Source organism: Perca flavescens, chromosome 21, assembly GCF_004354835.1.
Source record: "Perca flavescens isolate YP-PL-M2 chromosome 21, PFLA_1.0, whole genome shotgun sequence".
NCBI lineage: Eukaryota > Metazoa > Chordata > Actinopteri > Perciformes > Percidae > Perca > Perca flavescens.
The window spans coordinates 978323-994143 of NC_041351.1; the positions used below are offsets into that span (position 1 = coordinate 978323).

Consider the following 15821-nt stretch of genomic DNA (forward strand, 5'->3'; position numbering starts at 1 on the left):
GTGAGATCAGGTTGATCCATGATATCAAACTGGGGTGTTCAAACCAAATAAATTCATATAATAAATTAAATATTACAACATTAAACAAAGTAACTGTGACAGCACAGGTATTGATGACTTGAACTTGGGGAACCAGGAATTTGAGACAACAGGAACTTCGGGCAACAGGAATTTGGGGTACCAGGAATTTAGGGAAACACAGGCGCTGAAACTTGGGGTAACACAGTGACTCAGTGGTCAGCACTGCTGCCTCACAGCAATAGGCATTGCCAAGTTCGATCCTGAGCCAACAGCAGAGCATTCCTCTTGAGTGCAGGAAGTTCTTCCTCTAAAGTTTTCTCTAACAGATGGAAATCATACAGGTGGAGTTTAAAGCTGGACACCAGGAAGACTTGTGGAGACTCAACACGTCCTTTAAGACCTGTGTCACAAAGAGAACAGGAAGTTAACTTCACATGATGAAATTAAAACAAACTGAGAAATAACCTCTTAAGGCTACACTTCCCAGAAACCCTTTGCAGGCCCCCAAACAAAGACAGGTAGGTGGTTTACAGTAGAAATATATGATGAGACCCTAGGGGGCTCTGCCAGTTTTCATATGATTCATTTTATGACCTGTTAACATAGCCAATGTGTAAAGGTATTATCTTGTCCTCTCTTAACTTGTGACCCTTGTTGCATACTGTATGACTTTAAGTTTTAGGCATCTGTAAATATCTACCTAACCTCAGACTTACCTTGAATGCAGTCCTCCCTTATTTCTTTAAGGGTCTCTTCTTCGTTGAACTCTGACCCCTGAGTTTCTTCCTCATCACGTATGTTGTGGTCAATCTTTGAGCGAACAAAGTAGAACTTCTTCTTCATCTTCTGAATCTCCTTAGCGAGCTTCACATCATTTTCTCTAAAGCGATCAGCTGAGATGATGATGAAGAAGTCAAACTTTTTGAATTCAACAAGCTTCAGGTACTCGTCAGCTGGAAACTTGGTGGTGCCGATACCAGGAAGATCCCAAAGTGTAACATTGGAATATTTTGGATGGGGGTATGGTGTAACATCTGTAGTAGTTTCTTTAACACCAGTAGGGGCAGCTCTTTCCTTATCTCTGTTGTTTATGCCTCTAAAGGCATTAACAAAGGTGGATTTACCAGAACCACACTCTCCTGTGATCGCAATGTTTAGCTGAACATTATCCAGTTCGTCCAAATAAGTCTGGGCCATTGCAGCGGCTGAAGCAGATTCATTGGTTTGCAGATCTTTTTGAATTCCTGCTATTGGTTCATCATCATGTGGATTATCCATAGCACTTCCTGAAGAATAAGTAAAAACAGAAAATCATTGAGCTATTTTGATTTGGGGAATTGCAGCATATAAAAGCTTACCCTCATCTAATCATTCATTAAAATAGTAAGAAGTAAGTAAGTCACAGTTGGGAGATTGCATTTAGATAACGTGTGCAGTCTATATCCAAAAGCTAAACTGTTGCCAGAAGTCAGTTATTTTTTCATGGGCAGCAAAAACATCAAAACATGCTAAAAAGAATTCAGTAATGTATTCATTGTGTCTTTGTTCCCTGGAACAGTCATAGTGACCTCATTACACAAGACTACTAATACAAATGTAACGGTACAGATAGTTAATGCCCCATATCATTTGTGACAGGTGTATCACCCTATCAGGAGTAAAGAGTTAAGGTCAAGATAGCCTATCCAGTGTGATGAAGGGTGGGGTGAAAAAAAGAGAAAAGGTACGCCGAAGTTTACTGGAGAACCCCACTCTCGCTTGAACGGAATAATAAAGGAATCAAACTATTGTGTGAGAGACGGACAAGAAGTCAGAGTTACAAGCTTTAAGTAAAGGCAGAGTCTGTTCGCGTAGGCTAGGACACATTTCCTCAGCTGAACAAAGGTCGGCAAAGCTATTAGCAATAGTGACGGAGTCTTGTGATGTTAGCCACCTACCATGTGGCCGTGATGGTGAAAGGTTAGAGACGGGAAAGGAGCGTTGTCTAATCTTACTCAGCGGCCAGTTAATCTCTAAAGGAGAGTTTTTGTGACTGGAAGGAGTTGAAGAGCAACCTCGCCTTATAGGTCCCATGACATGATGTCTCTTTTATATAGACCTTGGTGGTCCCCTAATACTGTATCTAAAGTCTCTTTTATATAGACCTTAGTGGTCCCCTAATACTGTAACTGAAGTCTCTTTAATATAGACCTTAGTGGTCCCCTAATACTGTATCTGAAGTCTCTTTTATATAGACCTTAGTGGTCCCTAATACTGTATCTGAAGTCTCTTTTATATAGACCTTAGTGGTCCCCTAATACTGTATCTGAAGTCTCTTTTATATAGACCTTAGTGGTCCCCTAATACTGTATCTGAAGTCTCTTTTATATAGACCTTAGTGGTCCCCTAATACTGTATCTGAAGTCTCTTTTATATAGACCTTAGTGGTCCCCTAATACTGTATCTGAAGCCTCTTTAATATAGACCTTAGTGGTCCCCTAATACTGTATCTGAAGTCTCTTTTATATAGACCTTAGTGGTCCCCTAATACTGTATCTGAAGTCTCTTTTATATAGACCTTAGTGGTCCCCTAATACTGTATCTGAAGCCTCTTTAATATAGACCTTAGTGGTCCCCTAATACTGTATCTGAAGGGTTGCCTTGACCAACTGCCACTTTGCTCGTTTGAAAGCCATGATGTCTGTCTCTCTCATGGGTGGGCCAAATTCTCTGGGCGGGCAAAGCAGAGAAAGGGGAGGTAACCTTGCTCCTTATGACCTCATAAGGAGAAGATTCCTGATTGGTCCATCTGAGCTTTCATTTTCTCAAAGGCAGAGCAGGATACCCAGGGCTCGGTTTACACCTATCACCATTTCTAGCCACTGGGGGACCATAGGCAGGCTGGGGGAATGCATATTAATGTTAAAAAATCTCATAAAGTGAAATGTTCATGCCATGGGACCTTTAACACAGACCTGCACCTGCAACGTAGAAAATGTTATCCTATGAGTGAATATTGAAATTAGGATTCCCTGCCATCCAGATGCCATCTCAGAGATTCATCCTGGTTTAACCTGCTGCACACCGTTCTGAATATTCTGTCGTCACTGATTTTTGTTCATTACACCAGAGACTGAGATATGGTTTATTTTTTCCTATTTTGTCCGTGGACTGGGAGCGTCTGGTTGAACGTATTGATTGCTGAACATTTAAGGATAATGTGTATGCTCTGTTAAACTGTCAATAATTTACTGAAACTGTGCTTTGGTTTTTGCTGACTGCAAGGTGGTGTTTATTTTTCTCTGTGGAATATCTGTTAAAACTGGTTAGGGATTGTCTACAGTGAGAAACATATTTTTTTTAAAGTATACTTTTTTTCTGTCACATTGAAACTTATTTTGTTTTATTTAATTTTATTTGGGAGTAATTCCTCCAATAGCAGAGTTGATACTGGTCAAATTGAATTGGACTAGGTTTGTTTTACAAGATTTTAAAAGGTCAGTCAATAAATAATTTGTTTAGATATCTACTCAGTTGTTATTGCAAATTATATTGAGTTTATATTGCTCTGGAGTAGGGGCGTCCCACCTATCTAGCTAGGTGTAGGATACAGGGGGGAATATTGGTATTAAGTTCGGTTTAGGAGCCCATCACACTTCAGGTGGAGATAAGAGTCCTGAAGCCCATCCTACCATACTTTCATTGCCCCACGTTGATCAGGGAGATCAGTCAGATAGGTGACAACATACTTGCTGAATTAGGTACTGGGGCCAATGTGTGATGGGACGTACGGACCCAGATCTTGTACTCTTCCAGTCGTCCAGAGCAGAACTATACTAATAACACCCCTACATAGTGGGGCTTATCCTCCGTTAGACAAAGAACAGTGCAAAGTGTGTTAACATAAGACAAATCTGCAGTGATACGACAGGAAAGTCACAAATATTGACTGAATATTAAACAGATGAAGCTTTAACAGACGTAACCAATACAGTGTAATGTGAAACTGTAAATATATGTCTTACCATCTGAGGTAGTTGAGGAACGTTGCGACTCAGCAGGAAAGGAAATGAAATGAAGTGGCCAATGAAAACTTCCCGCTGTGGGTGAAAGAGACCAATCAGTGTCTGCTACGTCTCCTCATCAGCGTCATCAGTAGCAAGCATTTGTTCACAAGAAACGCAGTCTGTTTGTCAAAGAGCTGCACCCTTTGACAAACAGTATGCACTGGCACTCATTTATACCTTCAACAGGTTCAAAGTTTATACAGAGTTGGCTTCTGCCACGTCACATTTTAGTGTCATCAGTCTTTAGTGGTGGAAAGAACATTTACTCTGAACTTAAGTACAACTTTGATGTACTTATACTTTACTTTCTACATGTACTCCACTACATCTCAGAGGAAAATATGTATTATATATTATTTATATTCATACTTTTAACTGCACTAAATTCTCTGAAAGCTTTATTTACATTTCAGGTCTTTACACACGGCATGTTTTTTTTTTTACATGCAGTTAATTCCCCAATGACGTATTTATAAAGTGGGGCCCTGAATTTTGGGGCAACAGGCTCTGGAACTTGGGGTAACATGGTGAGTCATTAGTCAGCACTGCTGCCTCACAGCCCTGCAGCGTTTGATCCCCAGCCCGATCAGGACCTGTGTGGAGTTTACATGGGTTTAACTAGGACTACAGTTGAAAATTAGCCACATTTACAGAAATGTTGATTAATGTGCATTATCCTAATACATACATACTTAAACAGGAATTTGGGGAAACTGGATCTTAGGTAGAGTAAAACAAGTAAAGTGAAAATACAACAATATTCTTTCCTATTAAAACTGAGATAGGTTCATGAACTTTTATGTTGCAAGTGTTTGTCCATACTAATATTGACATTAATCACAGTCAGTGATGTCTGCATGTATGAAGAGTTTCTGATCAACACAAGATATGTCTGATATTGTTGAGCATTAAAACCACTGGAGGATCTTCAACGATGACAAATGGTGACAATGGTTTACATAGTTGAGATTTGAATCAGGTTGTTTATGAGTTTTGTAAAGTAGTAATCTTGCTTTGCCAGACCCTCCTCCATAGCACGCTTGAGGAAGGTCTGACTAGTCCACACAGCATTCCTGGATGGGACAGAAACATGCTCTGGTTTATTGACATTTCTTTAAACCAATCACAATCAGCTTGAGCGGTGCTAAGCTCCGGATGGAGCCACGTTGCCTCTGCTAAATAGTCTCAGGAAGGAACTTGTTCTGGTGGAACATGTGGACGTTTAAAAGTAATTTTAGTCGTGCAACAGAAAACTACAATTGGACAGATAGTCTAGCTAGCTGTTAGACAGACAGACAGACAGACAGTCTAGCTAGCTGTCTGGATTTACCCTGCAGAGATCTGAGGAGCACTTAACCAGAGTCCTCACAAATCCACCAGAGGTTAGAACGCCAACACGAAGGAAGCTCAAGGCAACGGATATCCTAAATGAGTGAAATCCGTCGGATTTTACGGCAGCAACAGAGCAATCCCAGAGGTGGAACGTCAAGGATATAGACTAGCAAAGTAGTAGCAGTGAATGTTTCATTAAGATGGGACAACAGCTCAATTCATTGTAGACGGATGAGTGAATGATAATTAATAATATTCAAGTGTACATTTTCTCTGAGGCTGTCATTTAAAAGATGTTAATGCTGCTCTAAGCTCTTCCAAAGGCCACAGTGTTGTACGATGAAACAGAATTCGGCAACTTAAGACAGTGAACAACTTGGCCAATGAAAACGTCCTGCTGTGGGTGACCGAGACCAATCAGTGTCTGCCACGTCTCCTTGTAGGCGTTATCAGTGAAATCACCTGGTTTACAAGAAACTGTGTCTGTTTATCATAGAGCAGCACCCTTTGACATTTGGTATGCACTGGCACACACCCTGAAGGTGTAACAACTATGATGGGCAGAGAGTTTAAACTAAAGAATTGTCTCTATATTTTTCTCATGTAGAGATTTTAGTGATACCTGTAAGGGGATTTACATTAAAGGGAGTACCCTGAGGTCTGCGTTTAACCCCCGGTAAATCTCTGCTGGATGACTCGCTTTAAGAAAGTTGAAATCAGCAACTTTCCCCTCATTCAGTTTGAAATCATTGGGGAATTAATTGCATGTAAAAAATGTGCCGTGTGTAAAGACCTTAACGTTAAAATGTAAATAAAGCTTTCAGACAAATGTAGTGCAGTTAAAAGTATGAATATAAATAATATATAATGCATATTTTCCTCTGAGATGTAGTGGAGTACATGTAGAAAGTAAAGTATAAGTACATCAAAGTTGTACTTAACTTTCTTTCCACCACTAAAGACTGATGACACTAAAATGTGACGTGGCAGAAGCCAACTCTGTATAAACTTTGAACCTGTTGAAGGTATAAATGAGTGCCAGTGCATACTGTTTGTCAAAGGGTGCAGCTCTTTGACAAACAGACTGCGTTTCTTGTAAACCATGTGCTTTCACGGATAATGCTGATGAGGAGACGTAGCAGACACTGATTGGTCTCTTTCACCCACAGCAGGAAGTTTTCATTGCCACTTAATTTCATTTCCTTTCCTGCTGAGGCACAACATTCATCAAGTACCTCAGACGGTAAGACATATATTTACAGTTTCACATTACACTGTATTGTTTATGTCTGTTAAAGCCTGTTCATGACTGTTCCAGGGAACAAAGACACAATGAATGTATTACTGAATTCTTTTTAGCATGTTTTGATGGTTTTTGCTGCCCATAAAATAACTGAGTGCTGGCAACAGTTTAGCTTTTTGATATAGACTGCACAAGTTATCTAAATGCAATCTCCCAACTTTGACTCACTTACTTCTTAGTATTTTAATGAATGATTAGATGAGGGTAACTGTACGTACAAACCGCTGCCGACTTGAGCTGCAAAAGAAGCTCTGGCCACACTGTCAAGGTAGCTTGTCAACAAGTCAACAATGACTTCCTGTAACTTAGAAGCTCAAGTTGGCGGCGGTGTGTACGTACAGTAAGCTTTTATATGCTGCAATTCCCCAAATCAAAATAGCTCAATGATGTTCTGTTTTTACTTATTCTTCAGGAAGTGCTATGGATATTCCATATGATGATGAAGAACAAATAGCAGAAATTAAAAAAGATCTGCAAACCAATGGATGCGCTTCAGCCGCTGCAATGATCCAGACTCATTTGGACAAACTGGACAATGTTCAGCTAAACATTGCGATCACAGGAGAGTCTGGTTCTGGTAAATCCACCTTTGTTAATGCCTTTAGAGGCATAAACAACAGAGATAAGGAAAGAGCTGCCCCTACTGGTGTTAAAGAAACTACTACAGATGTTACACCATACCCCCATCCAAATTATCCCAATGTTACACTTTGGGATCTTCCTGGTATCGGCACCACCAAGTTTCCAGCTGACGAGTACCTGAAGCTTGTTGAATTCAAAAGGTATGATTTCTTCATCATCATCTCAGCTGATCGCTTCAGAGAAAATGATGTGAAGCTCGCTAAGGAGATTCAGAAGATGAAGAAGAAGTTCTACTTCATTCGCTCAAAGATTGACCACAACATACGTGATGAAGAGGGGGTCAGAGTTCAACGAAGAAGAGACCCTTAAAGAAATAAGGGAGGACTGCATTCAAGGTAAGTGTGAGTTTAGGTGGGTATTTACAAATGCCTATAACTTAAAGGCATACAGTATGCAACAAGGGTCACAAGTAGACACTTTGATTTTAAGAGAGGACAAGATAATAACTTTCCACATTGGCTATGTTAACAGGTCATAACATGAATCATATGAACACTGGCAGAGCCCCCTAATGAGGGTCTGTTGGCCTGACTGCTCATCTTCAATATTTCTACTGTAAACCACCTACCTGTGTGTCGGGCCTGCAGAGGGTTTCTGGGAAGTGTAGGCTTAACCCTTCGGAGTCTTGGGCTATTTTGGCCGTTTTTGAGTACTTTTTTATTTTTTATTTTGCGAGATAAACAAATGTTTACCATACCAATGTTTGGTATCTTTCTTTTCAGCACAAGATCACCTATATGACATGACCATTAGTTTTTCACTTTAATGTACTGTATCAACATACTGGACCCAAAAACACACAAAAAACACAAAATCCGATTTGAAAAAAATGCTTTTTTAATATAAAAAACACAAACATGCTCAACCAAGCATTTTTAAAGGTTTGTAATGTAAACACAAGTTGTACATATCAACATATGAAGATACAATTCAGATATAATCAAGATATATACAAAACAAATATGATTTACAAAAACGTGGGTGTAGCCATAGGCTTTTCTTTTGGTTTTAGCTTTGCCACTCTTTAAAACAGTTTATGCACACAATTATACATTAATTAACCTGTTAACCCCCACCGGCCATGTGTTACATAATAGTATTTAACCACAAAAGTTCAAAACTTTTGTCAATATGGACATGCTGTATATTGTTTGATTCGTAAAATTCTCTGCAATTGACTCATTCAGTTCATTTTACTGAAATCATAAGCACCAAAGCATTATTCATGATCTTAGTGCTCATGCTATTTGAAAAAAAAAAGAAAAATGATGATGCTTCCCTACCTGTATGCTGCCCTAAACGCTCAATCCGCGTCCATTCCTGGCTTATATATATTCCTCTAGTCCGTAAGTGTCCACAGATCAAAAGGATAACAAGGTTTTTTCACAAGAATTAATCCAGGTTATGAATATTGTCCTGTAGAACCCATGCTAATTGTCCGCTAATTGTCTGCTAACTTCATTAGCCGATCTCGTTCCGTCTGAAATAATATATTTCTCCTTGCCCTGCACCGTGTTGCTGGGTATAGTTGTTTTCCTCAGGTTGCTGCCTACACAATGAAATTATCCCCACCTTTTTCTGTTTAGTTTTCACCCCGGGACAGCCCCGGACGCCCAAACAAGCGCTCCCACTGTGGAGCGTCAATACGCTGCGTCATCTCTCTGAGCAGCCATCTTAGAAAAAGCTGTCATTGGCTATCAACACGTCAATCATGGCAGTTGTAGCCAATCACATTCCCTTTCCAACGGTATATAGCATGATAGGAATATCCAATGGGAACCAGTCCAAATGAATGGGTAACAGACCTAAGCCCCGCCTCCCAGAGCCAGCATGCGCATACATGTGATTTATGAGAAAAAAATATGATCAACAGTGTTTGAATGAATGTAAAAAGGTTTTTTAAGTAATTTTAAGTATTTCGTATGTTTTTTCTAATAGCATAGAAGTGAGTAAAAGCATTTAGCAACATTTGGTCACTTGGAGAAGTTTTGGAGAGGTTTTGGCACACCGGTGACACTTGTTATACCAAATACTGAAAACTCCCTAGCTCCCACTAGGTTAGGACTAGAGTTCTGAAACTTTATAGAGGTCTTCTTGACAAGGTGTAGAAGGTTGTTGTTGTGTCCTGCATAGTGTGGCACAAAGTATTTTTTTGTTATTTCTTTTTCAAAAATTACGTTTTTTTAGACCGGACCAAAATAACTATTTTGAACCATGTTTGAACTGCTGTAGTGTATGTTCTGTTTTAATCACATGCTAATCAAGCACATGTATATAACGTAGAAGAAATTACGTTTCAAATGATGCCTCATACATGTATTTTGGCCTTACAGTTCTTCTGTTATAAGCGTTTCCCTTTGGGAACGAGAAATAGGCGAAAATCAGGCAAAAGAGGTGGATGTTAACAGGTTAAAGGCCTTGCATTCTCAGAGTAGGAGGGTTCCCAAATAGTGCAAATACAACATAGAAAAAGGTAAAATAGAGATAAAATCAATCTATATACAGCAAAAAGCAGGTGTTTCAATATTCGTTTTTTCTTTTCTTTTTTGCTTAGAAACTCTACAAAACACTTCATGTACAATTACACAGAGAGCTACATTACCGGGCTTTCATTCCTTGACTAAATAGTGCAAATATACCATACAAATGGTCAAATGAACACAAAATCAAACTATACATACAACTATTTACAATAGGTGTGTTTTTTTTTTAAAAATCTGTGCCACTCCTCAAAACACTTTCTGTCCACAATGAGACAGAGGGCTACATCACAGGCCTTGCATTTCCACGGTGTGAGGTTCCTTTTCTTCTCCACTTGCTGGCAACGATGGCAGGTCCTGCGGCCTTGTGTGGCTCTCTCTTTGACATCTGTAGCCACGGCAATGGCAACAGGAACTTGGTTGGTGCTCCTCTGGATGGCAATTCCTGTCTTTTCCACTCCACACAGCTGGGACACCAGTTCTACCAGAAAGTTCTTGTGCGTCATGATCTGAACCTGTTGTGTGTGGCTTATCTCACAGTGTAGGATGTAGGCATTTGTTGTAGCAATGTCCACAAAGTGCAGGAACAGGGTACGGTACCAGCGAGCAGTTCTGCGATGGGTCGAATAATACTGGAGAAGCTGGTCTGACAGGTCAACCCCTCCCATGTTCTTGTTGTAGGCAATGATAGGGGTAGGGCAGGGAATGTCTTTTACTCATCGACTGCCAGTTCCTTCCTTGGGTGGTAATGAGCCTGGCAGGCATTCTGAATGTCATCCATCAGAGGTTGGATTCTGAACAGCTTGTCATACTGTGGTGTTCCCTTCTTATGGTCATTTCTGACACCCTCCTCAGGATCACTGAGAGGGATGTTCTATGATAATGCCCTGAATCTGAAGAAGAATTTTTTCTTCCAGTAGTCCTGGAGACTTGGCAGTGACACCAATGGTGTGTATATGAGGAGACCTAGGTATTTGTACAGTTCCTCAACTTCAACATCACTCCATTTGTACATATTCCCCATTTCCTGTTTTTTTGCTGCCTGCTTGTTGGTGTTTTTGCAGAGTGTCCTCATGGTATCCGTGGCAAAGTACAGTTGGAACAGGTCCATTGGTGAGTGTACTGAATGCATATTCACCTGGGCTTCTGGTGTTCTGCAGGGCATGAACCTACTGGTTTGTGGGGCAGTATCAGGATCACTGTCTGTTTTCCAGGGGTCAGAGCTGTGGTGTGGCTGTCCAGACTTGGCTGGAGATCTTGACCTGGTTTGACTCTTCTTTCCAGCCCCTCTCTGTGTAGGCCTGTCTGCTTGTTGTCAGGGTTGTAGATGGGCCCAGGCTGCTCATCATCTCTGTACATGTCAAGGCACATTGTACATCAAACGTTAAAGATGTTCATTGGCACATATGCACAACAATTACAGTGAAGCAGTCGCATATATATACACACACACAGAGACACAGACAGACACACACAGACACATATATACACACACACACACACACACACACACACACAGACAGACACACAGACACATATACACACACACACACACACACACAGACAGACACACACACACACACACACACACACACACACAGACACGTGTAGGTAGGTAGAGTTCAGTGGCGCAGATCCACAGGACTCGCCATGAAACGAGGAAGTGCTTGCCTCGCCTTGACCCAGAGACTCATAGATAATATAATCTACCTGTTCACAATGTTCAAAATGTAATGCCTGGTGTTAGTAGGCCAGGGTTTATTAGTCACATTCTTCCACTTAAGTAAACTTAAAATCAACTATCGATACTTACCTTAGCCTAGCCTATACTGCATGCAAAATGGTGTGACAATCCATTTGAAAATACATGTTAATTAATTTAAACATTTGAATGGTATTGGTTTACTTTGTACATCAGCAAGCCTGCAATACAATGTGATGTAAGAGCCAGTCCCCTGAGTTTATATAAGATGTTTCCACATTAAAACGCAAAATAGTAAATTATTATCTGAGTCTATTTTTAATCAACTCTAATATCTGATCGTTCAAGGGAGTTAGTGAATGTAAATGTGCACTTTTCATTTCATCCTGCTATTTTAAACACAGTACTGGTACGAGTGCGTGCATGTGTGTGTTAGGGGTGCATGACATATCAACTCAATATTGTTACCGCAATATCACGTTGCGCAACATTATATCTAGAGGTGCAAGATATATCGACTCAATATCGTTATAGCAATATATCAAAAGTCGCAATAAATAAGCAATATTTAGTTTATTTTGTGGAGCGATGTGTCCCGTCCGTTGGCTGTGTGGCTTAGTTGCGTTCCATTTAGAGCCCACTTCAAAGGCTATAAGGGTCATCATTTCATTGGCCAGTTACCGGGCCACTTGTTAGTACATGTCAGCGTACGACTCCACCAAAGCTGGCCCGAGGCATAAGCAAACTAAGCGGCTGCTTGGGGCCCCCTGGCCACCAGGGGGCCCTCAATCGAGTGTTGTTTTTTCCTCTTAAGATTCGCCGACAGTCCCAGCGGAATCGCCCAGCCCTACTTCCTGCTAACCCAGAGTATGTCAGGCAGACCCACAGCTGACAACCATGCAGCTAAACTAATTTATGTGGTGGAGACTTGGGGACTGGGAAAGTTGCTGCATGTGTCAACAACAATGTACGCAACATTGTGGCAGCTAACTCTCACCGACGGATGGACTTGGACTTATGCCACGTTCTATTTACCTCGGAACTCTTTTATTACGAGGTCAAAGTCAGAAACATGTTCCCTGACCTCGTTTTTACGAGCTCGCAACTCGTACAACCTCGCAGTAGCCCGAGTTCAGAATCCAACATGGCTGCCCCCTGTATCAACAGTTGTGAAAGCTGCAGTAACATCAAGTTCTAAGCACTTAGTCTTATTTGTGTCTCACTAAATCAGTCGTTCACACAGACATGTCCAACTTCTATCTGTGGACATGTTGTTACGCTGTTTGCATGCACAGAAAAGGGCGTAATGCGTCGTTATCAACTGGTATTGCTAACAATAGCTAACCGGGCTAGAGCTAATGAAAACAATGAAAATCTGACTTTCAAATAGAACGCTTTCAACTCGGGTATGACGTCATTCCCAGTTCCGATGTAAATAGAGCGCAACATTGGTCAGCTGATTGTTAACTGTTAAGCGGTTAACACGGGCAGGCTGTCGGTCAGGAAAAAAATCTAAATATGCATCCCTATTAGGATAAATAGTATAATATTTTACTCGAACATAAAGTACTGTGGGATAGAACGTGTTGTTTGGCCCTGAAGCCCAAGTAGTTGCATGAAGTCACTACCTTAATCTGAACAAATTTAGGTATTGCCCTTCTCCAGCTGACCATCCCCAAAATGCACCAGAATACAGGAAATCACATCTACTAAATTCAAAATTTTCTGGGGGAGCACCACTCGCCTTTTGCACCCACTGTTTCATAAATAGAGTGGGGGGGAGGGTCCTTATGCATCTGTGCCCAGGGGGACAGTAGTTCATAATGTGTCACTGTATTAATACATAACCTCACTGTATTCATTATAGCGGGACATTTGTGTCAATAATTGTCAAGCACAGGTGACTCCGCGTGGTGGGAGGGGGAGGGGCCCCAAATCAAATTCTACGTGACAAACCCTATGGAGCGTACCACGTGTGGGAATATTTCAACAGAGTGACCGTGTGAGTGAAGAAATTGATAGACAACAAAACGGAACAAATCAGAGAAGCGAAATAAAAGTTGTGTCCTGTTCTCTTTATATATTTGTTATACTGTACAACCAGTAGAACATGTCCTGTTCTGTAGACATGGTTCTTATTTATATATTTATTCATGTTGTACCTGTCCAATATGACGGTTGAAATAAACCTTTTGTCTTAAGAAAACTTGTTTAATTTGTTATGAATCTATTTTGTAATTTTACATATTTTGAAAAATATCTAAATTCATATCAACATCGCAATATCACATTTTGTCAATATTGTGCAACCCGTGTGTGTGTGTGTGTGTGTGTGTGTGTGTGTGTGTGTGTGTGACAGAGAGAGACAAATATAAAAAGCTTCAAGTAGCCTAGACTCTAATATAATCATATATTGTTTGTTCAACTTATTAAAATATCTGACTTTACTGCCACTGTTCTGACATCTGTTTCTGCTTTTCTATCATATTTATAGTGTGTGATTTGCAAAATACCTATCATAGCCTACATCATATATCATAGGGTGACCAGACGTCCCCGGTTTCATGGGACAGTCCCCGTTTTTGATTGCCTGTCACTGGCTAAATACAGAAAAAAAAAACTACCTCTGTGCCCGTTTTGTTTTTGAATACACAACATAAGGTTTTTTAATCAGATTGATAGTCACACTGGAAATGTCCTAGTTTTTCTCCCTTTTCGGGGATTATGTTCCCAGTTTGGATCTCGGACGTCTGGTCACTTAATATCATATATCAGACTATTCTATTACTGTTAAACCCACTATGAATATTAAAATACGCCAAATCATTTGTCTGGTATTATAGGTACACGTATGACCTTTGCAGCAAAAAACAAAAAGCGCAAGAAAATCAGTTCGGTATTCAGCGGCATGATCGGTGACCCGGAAGAGTTAAGAGGTTATTTAAGTTAAGTTAACTTCCTGTTCTCTTTGTGACGCAGGTCTCAAAGGACATGTTGAGTCTCCAAAAGTCTTCCTGGTGTCCAGCCGTAAACTCCACCTGTATGATTTCCGTCTGTTAGAGAAAACCTTACAGGAAGAACTTCCTGCACACAAGAAGAATGCTCTGCTGTTGGCTTTGCCCAATGCCAGTCTTGAAATAATCAAACAGAAGAAAGAAGCTTTACAGGCAAAAATAAAGTACCTTGCTGGTATGTCTGCACTCGGAGGAGCTGTACCAGTTCCTGGGCTTTCTTTTGCTGCTGATATGATCATGATGGTTACTACTGTTAGACAGTACCAAGCTACCTTTGGTCTTGATAGCGAGTCACTGCAGCGTCTTGCTCAGACTGTAGATATGCCTTTGGATGAGCTTAAAGCAGTGCTGACATCACCACTGGCTGGAAATAAAATAAGCAAAGAGCTATTCGAAAGGATAATGCTCTCTTCAATCGCTTTCATTTCATTAACAACAGCAGAAGAAGGGTTTAGATTTATTCCATTTTTAGGAATCCCAGCAGCAATGACCCTCTCTTTTGTCTCCACATACAAATCTCTCAACATGTTCCTCGACATGCTTGCTGAGGATGCACAGAAGGTATTTAAAAAGGCTCTGGGTTTGATCACCCCAGTGTGATATCATACATAGATTGATCTTTATTGTCATTGTGCTCAAAGAATAATGACAATATATTTACCAGCTCTTCAGTAGATTTAGTAATAGTGACAAGGTTGTTGGTGGTGAGGTAGCAGCATGAGGGGTTGTTAGTGCAAAAAAGTTGTGCAATGTTTCAGTCTTTGGCATTATGGGGAAGACCGTCGCCTTATGGGATCATTAGGTGATCATTTCAAACTTAGTCTGCAAAGCAAAGCCAAGACTTTGAGCAAACGATGATGCTAACGGTCTAAATACTGAATGTTAATCTGAATGAAATGAAGGGTTTTGATAAATAAAATGTTCATTGAGATTAGCTACAATTTGTGATTTTGTCATAACATGAATGTGCTTGCACTTGTAATAAGAAAATGATTTATATAGCTGATGAACTGCAAGATTTTTTCAAGTAAATGTGATTATATAGCCTACATTACATTTAACCTTTTCTTTGTATTGTATTTGACATAATGTATAATGACATGTACTATTGTATTGTGTGTGTGTGTGTTTTTTTTTTTACTTTCTTCTTTTTCTCTTTATGTATTGAAGTAAATTTTTTTAATCATAAAGTAAGGTTGTAATGTTCTTTGAATGGGAATTAATATCTTGTTATGCTTTGTAAGTATGATGCTGAATTGTTCAAACACTGTAGAACATATT

At 40.1% G+C, this 15821-nt stretch overlaps 1 protein-coding gene and 1 pseudogene across 1 annotated transcript; one reads left to right on the top strand and one right to left on the bottom strand.

Annotated features, from left to right (window-relative positions):
• Positions 1 to 251: 251 nt before the first annotated feature.
• Positions 252 to 1299, bottom strand: LOC114548506 (T-cell-specific guanine nucleotide triphosphate-binding protein 1-like). The gene is made up of 2 exons (XM_028568483.1): positions 738 to 1299; positions 252 to 421 (listed from the first exon to the last, which is right to left on the bottom strand). Exons 1-2 carry the CDS (start codon positions 1297 to 1299, stop codon positions 252 to 254), a joined length of 732 nt encoding a protein of 243 aa, XP_028424284.1.
• Positions 1300 to 6623: 5324 nt separating this feature from the next.
• On the top strand, positions 6624 to 15140 carry LOC114548509 (interferon-inducible GTPase 5-like; annotated as a pseudogene).
• The last annotated feature ends 681 nt before the right edge of the window (positions 15141 to 15821 follow it).